At 26.4% G+C, this 13895-nt stretch overlaps 1 protein-coding gene and 1 long non-coding RNA gene across 2 annotated transcripts in view; one reads left to right on the top strand and one right to left on the bottom strand.

Moving 5' to 3' along the window:
- Positions 1–1324, bottom strand: part of LOC105844297 (uncharacterized) — a 37223-nt gene extending 35899 nt beyond the window's left edge. The window contains exon 1 of the mRNA XM_065796395.1: positions 1199–1324. Within this exon, the coding sequence (XP_065652467.1) occupies positions 1199–1214 (16 nt within the window). The 5' untranslated portion in view covers positions 1215–1324. The remainder of the gene's footprint in view (positions 1–1198) is intronic.
- A 760-nt stretch (positions 1325–2084) lies between these two features.
- LOC136079084 (uncharacterized) lies at positions 2085–6278 on the top strand. The gene is made up of 3 exons (XR_010637931.1): positions 2085–2174; positions 2400–2466; positions 6125–6278. It is a non-coding gene; the product is annotated as an uncharacterized LOC136079084 (long non-coding RNA).
- Positions 6279–13895: the final 7617 nt, after the last annotated feature.

Consider the following 13895-nt stretch of genomic DNA (forward strand, 5'->3'; position numbering starts at 1 on the left):
TATATATATATATATATATATATATATATATATATATATATATATACATATATATATATATATGTATATATATATATATATATATATATATATATATATATATATATATATATATATATATATATATATATATATATATATATATATATATATATATATATATATATATATTAGGATGATTCAAAAAAGAACCTTTTTTGAATATGTCGGCTAGCACTCTCTAAATGTGTTCTATATAATAAAATAATACTGGATTTAAAAAATTTTTAAATAAAAAATATTTTTAGGAGTTACTATGGACCCTTGAACATTAACTGGGTCCTAAATATTATCTAAAAAAACGTTTTTCAAAAGTATGCATTGTTCGTTTTCAAATGAAGCAAAATTATATAAAAAATTTCAAAAGTAATAATTATTTCATAAAAAACATTACAAAAAAGATCATAATTGAAAAATAGTCTTAATGATACTATTAAGGAGGATTTATAAGAGAAACTAGCTCCTTTATAACGTATAAATGGTCTCTTTTATTTGCTGCAGTTCAATCAGTAACATTTTTTCGAAATGTTTTTTCATAACTCGAAAGTTTTTTCGCTCTCAACAATAATATTTCGTTAGTTCGTTTTTGCTTGTACTTTGGTTATATATTCGTAAGGTAAAAAAAAAAAAAAAAGAGGAGGGAGGTAAAAAAAACAAATGATCTTCCACGGCGGCATAAACCTTGACTGCATTGAATTGCAAATTGCTTACCATTCCCCAATAATCAGTAATATTCTTAAACTTTATTGTGTAGAACGACAATATATTTCTTACTTCATTAAATTTATTAAGTTTTGTGACACCATAATAAAAAAAGCAACAAAGCTTTACATTAATGGTTGCATTTTTAGAGGCAATGCTTAAATATAAAAAGAAAAGAAAAAGACTTATTGTATTACTTTATTTTTGTAATAGACTCAAGTGTTCAATTAAATGAGTTGTACCAATTTAAGAAATTCTTTCATATTAATTGTTTTTATGATAATTTCTTTATCGGCATGGTAAATTAAATGATTTTATTACATTTATTAAAAAAATATTGAAATTTTATTACATTTATTAAAAAATATTAAACTCAACAAAAACTAAAGCAGGTAAATACTAAATATTTTTTTACGTTAATCTATTTCAAAACAGTACAAAAATAAAACAAACTTACATTTAAATATTTCCATTTTTCAATATTTTTTTTACTCTCTAAAAAGCAAAAGATTTTAAAATTTCTGAATAAAATACTCTTCACATAAATGCAACGACAAACTATTTTAAAGCGAAACCAAGCAATGGTTTTGAATTGTGAGTGGAATTTCTTCATTAATTTTTAAACAGAAGATTACTTTTTTTATTTAAGATTTCAACAGAAATTTCTCTATTTCGTAAAACATTTTTGTTTATAGAAATATACCATCTTGAAAATCTTATTTAGTGACCTAAATCAAGTGGACGCGCAAAGAAATTTTATTAAATCGTTGGTAAAACTTTTTTTTATTGATTGAAATTAGAGAAGAACCGTAAAAGCATTGTTTTAAATTTTTAAAATTTGCCTAACCTTAAATACCACTTAAATAAAAAACATATGGCATTATATAGTAAGTGTCCATAATACATTCGTAGTAAATCTAAAACATCTTTAATGTCACATTTCTTGTTCAACTGTTTATTAAACTAAAACAGTATTAATTGTAAATAAATGAAATCTTAATAAAAAGTCAAACTTACACTCGTACTATATTTTAAACCTAAATTACTTTTTGGTAAAGTACAATATAAAAATGGGTAGTATTTTTTAAAGATCAGGGCACCTTCTTAACATTTTTTAAAGATCAGGGCACCTTCTTAACATTATACTACTAAACAGTTTTAGCATGTTTGCTTTTATATATATTTTCTCGATCTCAATAAATAATACCCTATTTATTGATAAATTTTGTTTTCGTTATTCGTTTTTTGCAAAAATTCATTAATTATTTTGTAGATCTATTCATTTCCTGCCTAATAAATAAAATATTAACAATGTATATTTTTTTTTAATTTAAAAGAAGACTTTCTACATGACTTTAGTTTGTTTTTATCAACGACGTTTTAAATAGATTTTTATGGTTTATAACTAATGATTATTCATAATCAAATCAAAAGTAAATTACATTCAGTAAATTACATGAAAGTATAAAAAAATATGTAAAAAATAAAACCAAGTCTTTATTTTTATAATGGCAAATATTATTGAGATTTCATCAGTTTAAACTTCTTAAGAATAAAATAAAATTGTTTTTTTAATAAAAGGATCTATTTTTTTTTTTAAATAAAAAAAAATTAGTCATAATTATACACGCAGTAAAACTAATTTTTTGTCTTTATAGTTCTGTTAATTGGCGATCTTATTTGTCTTGATAACAGGTTTAACATTTCGCAGTAACGGGTATCCAGGTAACGAGTAACATTTACAATTACAATACTTTTTTTTCGTTACTTTTTAGACTTTTTTTTCTTTGTAACAAGTTACTTTCAAAAAAAAATTACAAAAATACTTTAATTTTATTGGTTTGAATCTAATACACACAAAAACTCGTGTAGTACACACAAAACTAAAACTAGTACCGCTTGATGTTAGATTCTACCCATGCATCAAGATTCATTCAAGGCTGCACATTGAACAAACAAGTTACGCAATCTAAATACACAAAACAACATGCGAACGGACTGTCTGACAGTTTAAAATGTTTATTACAAAACACAATTATGCAATTCGTTGACATATGGCATAATCAAAATGGCAAGCTCAATTAGCGCTGTTGAAGTTGAAAAACCTGAAACTCCTTGATCACAATTGAATACTTAAATGCGGAAAAGTTACTGACAAACTTTGTAATTGTGTTTGCTTGTTGTGCGTCTAAAAGTCTAAACAGTTCTTATATACTAACTCTCCATCTATCCTCCGGAAACATGTTGTGGTATGTATAGTGGAATTTTGGTAAACGTTATTAATCATTTATTGACATCATTCGTGAGTTGTATTATAGCCATTATTGACAACTTAAAAATTTTTTGACGATTTTCAGATTCATCTGTTTAAAATAAAAGAGTATAGCAAACTGATTGTAAGCAGAAAGCGAATGATTGATGATAAGTGCAGTCAACTTCAACCAGTTAAAGTTCAGCAAACTTTCAACTTTGTGATAAACTATTAAGTTGCATATCAGGAGACTTTAGATTAATTTGTCTCTATAACTGATTAACTGAAAGTTAATCGTGGTAAACATAGGTTCTATAACATATATATAAAAATATATATATATATATATATATATATATATATATATATATATATATATATATATATATATATATATATATATATATATATATATATATATATATACACACACTTTTGCAATGCATAAAAATATTTTTTACTTTGTAACTTAAAAAGTACTTTAACATTCTTCAATTTTTTTTAATTTTACTAAAGTATTTTGGTTTTGCAGCACTTTTTACTTAAACCTTGTTTTATTTAAACCTTGTTACTTTCAGAGCCAGTACTTTTACTTTTTACTCAAGTATTTTTTAAATGTGTTTAAAAGATCTTAACCAACTTGATAATTGCTTCATAAGTATTATAATTCAAAAAAAATTGAATTTTATCTAAAATCAAAATACTATAACTTTGGGAATTTTCGAAAATTTAACAATTAAAGTGGTCTGAAAAAGTATTTTTAAAGATATAAATTTAAAAATAAATAAGAACATCAGAGAAACGTTAAGTTTAAACGTTAACTGCAAAAATAGCCAAAATAGTGAATCTATCAGAGAAATTTGATTACACAAGCCAAAAAAGTGTTTGTACTTTTGCTGTCATTAAGAAATTTAGCAGCAGAATTAAACAGCATCAAATTATCATTTAGTAACACACAGTGTAAGTAGAAAAACAAGTTGAGAGGTTTGAAACAGGCGTGAAATCAATTTTTTATGTAGCTTAAAGAAAACCGTTGTTAAGAGTCACCAATCAGATTTAAAAAAAAACTAATGGACTCACTAAGAGTGATTTCATTAAGAATGATGTGATTTATCAGAATAAGAATTTCTAGATTATTGCTATAATGGTTAGCAGTTTTTGGGATTGAATTTCATCAGCATTTGCTGGTCTCAAGTTGTCATACAAGAAATGTTATTTTAAAATAAACTGCCTGCTTTGAAGCAATCAAAAAGTGATGACATAAAGACTAGAGCAATTCTAACTTTATTTATGAAATTAGAAATGAATAGTACAAATAATAATTGTACAAATTTTTTTCATAACAGTAAGATGATTAATTGGATTATAGTTAAAGGTGTTAAATCAATTTTTGAGAAAATTTTGGAATTTTTGTAAAACGGGAACCAACAAATGCCACTTTTCAGCAGACAGAAAACGATGATTCAGTTTTTAGCACTTTTTAAATTTTTTCAGATACTGAAGAGAGTTATAAAGAACACTTTTGTATAAACGTGACAGAAATCAGGACCAGCTGTAAAAGAGTTTAAATAAGAAACAGTTTTAGCTACAGACGCTGTAGATGTTAGGAATTTATAAGGAGTCAAGTCAATAATTTCAAAAAATTAACTAAAGGAAACTTACATTAAAAATAGTTCTGACTTATCCTTAAAAGAAATAATATGATCAAACTCGAGTATAAGAAATGGAATGTTAGACGTTATTAAAAATTTTTCAAAAAATGGGGAATGGCTGCCTAAACCCAGAAGATTGCATAAAAACAATTTTTAACAGAAAGACAAAAGACTTCAGCTAAAAACAAAGTCATAAAATAATCTTAGTTAGTCTTACAGTAACTGTAAGAAGTGAATGGTGAACTTCGATGTAGCAGAAATATAAGATTAAATTTTTAGTTAAATGATGACATGGTTAAAAACACCTACACAGAAAAAAAAGTAAAGTTTGAGCACATGTTAGAGTCAAAGACACAACATACAAAGTTAAGGTGATTTTATTTGTCTAAAAAAGTAGTTCCAAACTCAACTATTTAAATTAGAAATTGAGCCAAGCATTTCAGTGTGGTGAGCATTACTGTTACCATTGATTAAATTTGGTTAAAAATATCATCAAAAAACGTACAGAATTAGGAATAAAGCAAGAACAACAACAAAGAAAAAAAACAATAACAAAGAACAATAACAAAGAACAGTAACAAAGAACAATAACAAAGAACAATAACAAAGAACAATAACAAAGAACAATAACAAAGAACAATAACAAAGAAAAAAAACAATAACAAAGAACAATAACAAAGAACAATAACCAAGAACAATAACAAAGAACAATAACAAAGAACAATAACAAAGAAAAAAAAATTGATAAAAGTAGCTTTAAAAAAAAAATGAAGAATTTAATTTCACAAAAAAAAAGTAGTTAAGTTCATGCAAAAGTATATTACAAGCATGCAACGATGGAATTTAAAGGTTAAAAAATATAAACCTGTTCAATGGATAATATGCGGAATGTCCATTAAATTGGGCAAATTTTAAAAAAACTTCTATGGAAGATAAACTAAGGTGAAGACTGCAAATTTGTTAAAAGATTAATGTAACTGAATGAATAAATAACGCAAACTATACTTATTTAGTGATAACACAAACTATATTTATTTCCTGCTACTTTTTTTTTAAAAGATTTACAGATTAATAAAGTAGATTGTAGGAAAGTAATTCTTTAATCTCGCATAAGTTTATTTCTTTTTGAGCCTTTTGTATTTAAAAAAGATTTTTTACCTGTCTTTAGTTTAGATTATTTTACCTTTAAGCTTACAATAGATAGTGTTAACAATAGATAAATACAATAGATAATAGTTTACAATAAATACTTCGATCACGTAGTGTTAAAGGTTTACAATAGATAGTGTTTGATCAAATGGTGTTAAATGTTTTCAATACAAACCAAAACTTTGAAAATATTTAGAATTCTACATTGAAAAATAAGTTTTAACTTATTTTTCAATGTAGAATTCTTATATTTTTTATGCAATTTTTATTTTATTTTTATAAATTTTTAAAACTGACATGTTATCATTATAGTTATGTTTGGTTATTTCAGGTGCTCCAAAAAATTTAATGGTCTCGCCATAGAACTCTGCGAAAGATCATTAAACTAGAAGATCCACACTTCCTTTGTCTATTAAAAACGTCTAGTGCAGTAATCGAACCACAGATTCATTGTAAATTTTTAGTTTAAGACAAATATTTCAAGAAAAAATGTAAAATGAAAAACAAAAAAGTAATAAAATTTTAAATGATTTTTAAGATTAAGAGTTTGAAAATTGAAGTAAAAATTATTTGAACAGTTTAAATAGTTTTGAATTATTCACTCATAGCCAACAGTGAGGAAGTAGACGCCGTAGCTGGGTGCGGATTCACAACTTTTGCGTAACTCTTGCGTAGCTGGGTGCGGATTCACAACTTTTGCGTAACTCTTGCGTAGCTGAGCAAAAGTTACGAAAAACTTACGCAAAATATTTTTTGCGTAACTATTTGTTATTCACAACTTTTTCGCAGCATTTGCGTAAAGTTAAGGTTAGGCAAAAACTTACGCAAAAACTTACCCAAAATTTAAGGCAAATTATTATAACTATTTGTATAAAGAAAGTAGTTAGTATTACTAATTTTTTTTTTATTAAGACACACAGGGCAATGTGACCAAACAGTGAATGTTTCTTTTTTAATGAGAGGGCTTAATTTTACTTACAATTTTTTTTGTTTTTGTTGTTGCTATATTTAAAAATGTAGCAAAACTATATAGGGGCTATTCAAATAATACGTATTCTTATATGGGGTGGAGGTGTTTGAAAGTGTCACCAAATATCACATGGGATAGGGGATGGTTAGCCACAGTGTGACATGGCAAAATATTTAAAATTTAAATTCTAATCACAGCGGAATAGTAAGCCTTTAGCATAAAAGTACAAACTCAAAGATATATTTGTTGAAAAATAATGTCACTTTTCAAATAGGGCGGGGAGAGATTGTTTAAAATGTTACATACACAAAGAAGGGAGTCAAAAAACAGCAAAAAAGTGTTTCTTTGTATTTGAATTGCCCCATATAGCATATACATGCAATTACTTTTAAAAGTAATAGCATATATAGCTTAAACATTCTTTCAATCTGTTTTAAGTATCTATTAGCAAAATAATCAAAATAATTAATAATTGGATTAAAAATGGAACAAATAGGAGTCGGTTGGTTTTTTAAATGAGATATCGATTATTAACAAAATGCTACACATCTATTATTTTAAATATAAATATTACAAGCACTCATTAAGAAATAATTCGGGCATATTTATTCAAATCCAAATGGGAAATATAAATTGTATTATCCTTGGCTTATATAAGATAATTATTCGGCTTCCTGTATGATGCCATCAGTGAATGCCCATTAGTTTTATTCAACCCTAACTCTAAACTTGCAGCGAACCTTATTTGTAAACATTACTGGCTAAATAAACTAGCTAAAATATGCAGAAAACTACCAGTTGAAAGAACTATCTTTTCTATTTTTAATATAAAAAGAAAAAGAAAAACAACATGAAATTTATATTTTGAGTCATTTTTTTGGCGCCCATACCGGTCCTATAGTACCAAAAAAGGTCTGGGTTCACCCCTGATCAGATCATGCAACTTATCTTGCATTGCTTTAGGAAGTTAAAATAAAGTACTTTAGTTAAGCATAAACTTTCACGTTCATAAAATAAAGGAAGTGCTAAACTAAAGTGTTTTTTTTAACTTCTTGTTTTCATTCTTACTTCTCATACCCTAAGGTATAAGAAAACATCATGATAATTGTTAAATTTTCTTTTCAGTGGTCTTGTTTTATCATATAATTGACTTGAATCAAAACACTTTCATTTGCAATAGGGAATGACAGTTTCATCAAATAAAGAAATTGCTTCAATAAATTCAAGAAATACATTTGATTGCATTCTACTATATTTGAAACTATTTATAAACAAAATTTCTATTGTCAGAAATACAAGAAACATTTTGAAAACATAAGCAAAAGTTCAACAACTTTTCCATAACATACCATGAAAAATACATTGTATTTTTCATATGTTATGGAAAATGTTTCAATTGTATTAATTAATAAAAGTTGAGTTTGAATTAAAACCCACTTGTTTTTTGTAATTTTTTTTTCAGTGTTATTTCAGATTGAGAATTTATGGTACCATACTTGCAATAAAAACATGATTTTTATATTTGATGGATAGCATAAAGTTAACTCTGTAAATCAGGTACATGCAGTATAAAAAAGTTTGACTCTTTGACTGAGCAAGTATTGATTAAATCATAACAACAAGTATTGTCGTAGGTTTTCAAGACACCAAATACAGTATAATCTAATAGCTACAGCCAGTGTGAACAATATGCTTTCATCTCAAGAGTTGTAATACTATTTTCAACAGCAATAGATAATAATTTTACTGAATTGTGAAAAGCACTATCACTCCATTCGGACTAACTGGTGGATCAAGGAACTTTTTATGGAATTTCTGCTCTTTGCAATAACAAACTACACCAATGAGATTTCATATAGATATACAAAAAAAAAAGATCTACCAAAACAATTTAAACTATAACAGAATATGTTTATTATTTGCAAATAACAATATTATTTATCAAAGAAATTAGGCTTTAAAAAACAATTTTAAAGCCTAATGTTTTTAATAATTTAAATTATGCATAGATATTAATATCTCCTGATAATTGAAATAATTAAAAACAGAGCATTATTATTCAAAATAATCTTAATATTGTTATACCTTTAATACCTTTGAATAATCAAAATTATCGAAAAAACATAGCATTGTTATTCAAAGTAAGTTTAATATTTAGTTTATAATACTTTTTTACTTTAATAGCCTGATTACTCAGAGTTAATTTTTGCATTATTGTATTTTGAAATAGTCTTGTTCTCATTTATAAATTTAAGAAAAAAAAAAGATTTGAAAAACTAATAAATTGATTACATATTTTTGTGAATATTGTATCTATATTAGGACAAATATTTTTTCTCTCACACAGAGAGAGTGAGAGAGTGAGTCTCTCTCTCTCTTTATGCTAGTTATGCAAGTTAAAGTATATACTTCAATAATATTATTGTATATATTTTTGTATAATATAGTATAGATAGTATAGTATAGATACAACCATAAGTTAATATAGTATGGATACATCATTATGATGTATCCTTTATCATTATGATACATCATTATGATGTATCATTATTATGATGTATCATTATGATATGATGATCATATAGCATTGATGTATGACAATAACTAGTTATTAAGTTAATTTATTTAATAAGTTATTGGCATACTGCAAAACTATATGATATATCCGTACTATGGTCGCTCTCCTTGTTTTAGCTAGGCTATGTATATTTGTGTATATTTTTTTATCCTTAAATTTAAGGTGAAACAAGTTTTATAAAACAAGTTTATGTAATACATCTAAATTTTTGGTAAATATACTGCTATTGTTGTTGTTGTTGTTTAAAAAAAAACTATTGTTGTATTATTTAAATAAATAACTTAACGTATAGCAGTATAAAATTAAGATAAAATTATATTTTATTGGCAATAACAAACAAAATCTGAAATCTTTCATAATAATAAAAACGCCATTTTTAAATTTTATTAGATGATTTAAAGTTACGCCAAACAAAAGTCAGAAAATAGCAGAAAATAATTTTTCTTGCGTAAAGTTTGCTCAGCACTTTTTAGGAAAATGTTGTGAATACCGTTTTTTAGACTTTTTGCGTAAGTAATAACTTACGTAAAAACTTAGGAATTTCGTAAGTTTTTGTTTACGCAAGGTTTGTGAATACCACTTAGCGTAACTTTGAACTTAAGCAAAACTTAAGCTTGGTTTCCAATAGTTGTAGAAATGTCGTACAACAGTTGTACAACAGTAATGCTTTATAATGGAAACATTTTCTTGCGTATGTTGCACAACTTAAGTCGGTTGTACAACAAAATTTATGTTGTAAAACAAAGGTTGCGGAAATAGAATCAAACCAATCTCGGCAACAATTGTTGTACAACATAAACGCACAACTGTTGCACAACATTTCTACAACTATTGGAAACCAAGCTTTACGCAAACTTTACGCAAATTTTGGACTTACGAAAGTGTTGTGAATCCGCACCCAGCTACGCAAGAGTTACGCAAAAGTTGTGAATCCGCACCCTGATTTGTTGCATTTTCCGTAAAAAATTAATAGGCCAGTTTTTTTACGGCAAATGTTTATTTTATTAAGATGGTCGAGGAATACTTGAGATTATCATCATGTAATTACATTATGCTATATAATATTTTTCGCTAACTGATTCCCTGTTTCAGTATATTCCAATAAAATATGAAATACTGAAATAGGCTTTCAAATAGCTATGTATCAAAATGCTAATAAAACAAACTTACATATTTCAAAGACTACTTACAACTCTTATGAGGAAATAAAAACAAAGGTTTGTAATTTTATATATATTAAGGATTTGAGAAAAAATCTTTTATTAGCATTAGCTATCAGTTCTTTGTCTTTTTTTAAACTCTTTTACCTGATCTTTTCTTACAGAATATGTAGTTTTTTTTTGTAAATTATTATAAAAAATATTAATAACAATTCGAGATCCATATTTAATTCCCCATTCTTGGTAATTCTCGCATGTAAAATCAACACTGATACAATAAATCTTAAAAATTTGTCCTGCAAAACTTTAAATTGATAAAGAATAACTGCAATGTTTGATTAGAATAGGAGAAATAATATCTAGAATACTAAAAAGATGACAAATAAAATCAGACAAGGATTGACTTGGACATATAAGTCCACCTCTGGATAATATTTTCAGATATTCGTTATTAAAAACATCTTGGTCTGTAGAAACCATTTTTTGACTACAAGATAGACATTTAAATCTTTTTTTCAATTTTTTAGCAATGTAGCCTGCTATAGTAACAGCAACTTCCATTCTATCTTCAGAACACTCTAATATCTCTGAAGACAACAATGTAATATCTTGCATAATGTTTTCTAATGTAGAGTATTCAAATGTTTGATAAATATTTTCATCCCAGAAATTAATATTTTCCTTTAGAAGACTTCTTACTGCTAAAATCTTTTCACTGTTGCAAACTTCAAAAATACTTACAAGAAATCGACCACCGCTCATTTGTCTATATTTACTAAAGCGTAGCTCCAAAGGATCACTTTGTAACCTGGAACTAAGAACAGATGTATAGCTTTCTTCAACGAAATCATCAATAAGAGATGCAGTTGCACGTAATGTTGTGATAAGAGCATGAGAAGTTTGTTTGGTTAAAGTAAAATATTCACATGTTGACCAAATTTCAATCCAATTTGCTATTTCTCTATAAAATGTGGGTTTTTTTATCTCCTTTTGCAGCAGCATTGCCGAGCTGATTGGATGTAATAAATATCTGCTTTGAATTAAGTGTGATAAATAACTTATGAAACAATGATAAAAATTGTGCTGCATCATTTCTTTCAGGAAAATAACTTAGTATCGCAGCTGTAGTTGTTTCATCAAAAATTGCTAATGCAAGGTTAACATCTTGTTTATTGTTTCCAAGTGACCTGATAATTAATTTTCCTTGCTTTTTTTAAGTTTCCATTTAACAATTGATCTTTTTCATAAACTTTATGAAATAAATCCCAAGTAATAAAACCAGCTGGAACATCAACTTTGTCTCTGAAGAAATCAAATGAAAAAGAAGGAAAAACAAATTTTTTTCCATTCAACAAGTTATTCCGAACATTTTTTATTATATAGATTATATCATATAATAGATATGTTTTTAAAACTCCATTATAAGCTGGATGATAAATAAATAGTTTTCCATCTCCAGTATATGACTTATGTAACTCTGAAAATGCATTAACATTGGTAGAATGATTATCTGTAACAATAGCTCTTACTTTAAAACCTTATTGGTGCAATGAGGTAATGCACTAATCAATTTTTTTTTTCAACCATGATCCTGTTGTGCAAACTTCAGGTGATGATCTCACAACATAAGGAATAGCTTTTTGAAGCCCTACAATCATAAAAACAATAATACCTTTATAAAGATTACTTTCTGAATCTTCACCAATATATTTTCCACTTTGATATTGGGCTGATTTCTGCAGATACATTTCCTCCACTAGAAGCACAAAATCACTTGATACACAATGTTTTTGTAACAAAACTGTTATAGCTTTATACACATTTATATTACCACTTTAGATTTTTCTAAGTAAACTAAAAGATGGTAAAGGTAGTTGTTCTAACAATAACTTATAAGACTGTACTGAAGTGTGACGTAAAATTAGCGCATAACCTATAATGGATGCAGAATATGGAGGTCTGCCTTGAGGAGAATAGTATCTAATTTCATTTAACTCTGTCAAAATTGAATTCATATCATTGTCTTTATTTCCAATATAGACAGGAAAATTTTCTAACATACTACAGTTTGTTAATTTGTAATTATGACCACTACGAAACCATTCAGGTAAAGAAATATGATAGCCTTTATATGACAATGAAACATAAAGATCTTTGTTTACAGTTATTAATTCAAAAACAGTTGGTATGCCTGATTTTTCATCAAAACATAGTTTATAATAAACAACACTGTCATGAACTTTTTTAAGTGTAAAGCCTGGCGGAAAATGTTGTTTTGTCAAAGAATCAAGATTAATTATTTTATCAGCACTTTGAAAATCTTTAAACTCATCTTTTCCTAAATATCTCAAAGTTGGTTCTTTTTCGGGGCAACTTTGGAACCCTTAGAGTCGACGATCAACTTATTTCATCAGTTTGAATAGTTGGAACTGGAAGAAGATTCCATTTCAAGGTGCATCTTTTTCCATAATTAATAAATTCTTCATCAAAATGATTTACACAAATAGCTGAATATTTTGATGGAGCCCAATCTTTTTTATTAACAAAGTATATCCATCGTTCTCGCAAATCAAATTCTTCAGGAAAATGAAAGGTTGACTTTTTTTGGACCGTTAGAGTAACCAGTTTTACAGTTTGTAACAACACATTTATTAACCATTTTATTACTAAAACAAATCAAACAAATGTAACACAGTTATTTTTAAATACAAAGTTCACTTACATTTATTATTGGAATTATCTCCACTTAAATAACATCGCATAAAAAAGCAGTTCGACTATATACATTAATAATAATACACTGTCTGTGTGTCTATTTCATTATTTCACTCTCAAATGGAATATAATGAAGCAGGCAATCAGTCAGAATACATTCACATAATAATCAGTTCAGAATACATTACATATTAAATGACAATAATAGCATAAACCAATGCATGCAAGCAAATATTTATATAGTAATTGTTACAATATTATAATACAATATTTTATTCAACACCTTTGTATAATATTCACTGGTAAATATATTGTTATCGCTGTTGTTGTTAATAAGCCATTAACCATGTATGAAAGGCTTATTAACAACAACAGCGATAACAATATATTTACCAGTGAATATTATACAACGGTGTTGAATAAAATATTGTATTATAATATTGTAACAATTACTATATAAATATTTGCTTGCATGCATTGGTTTATGCTATTATTGTCATTTAATATGTAATGTATTCTGAACTGATTATTGGTTAGCGAAAGATACTATGACTCAAAATGAGGTTTTGATTTTTAAAAAATACGAAGACCAGATATATTACTGATTTGAGGAGAAATGTAGGAGAGTACTGGTACATCGATTGATCTATACCTGCCCCAACCCAAACCCTAAGTCGAT

The sequence above is a fragment of the Hydra vulgaris genome, chromosome 04 (assembly GCF_038396675.1).
Source record: "Hydra vulgaris chromosome 04, alternate assembly HydraT2T_AEP".
NCBI classification, from domain to species: domain Eukaryota; kingdom Metazoa; phylum Cnidaria; class Hydrozoa; order Anthoathecata; family Hydridae; genus Hydra; species Hydra vulgaris.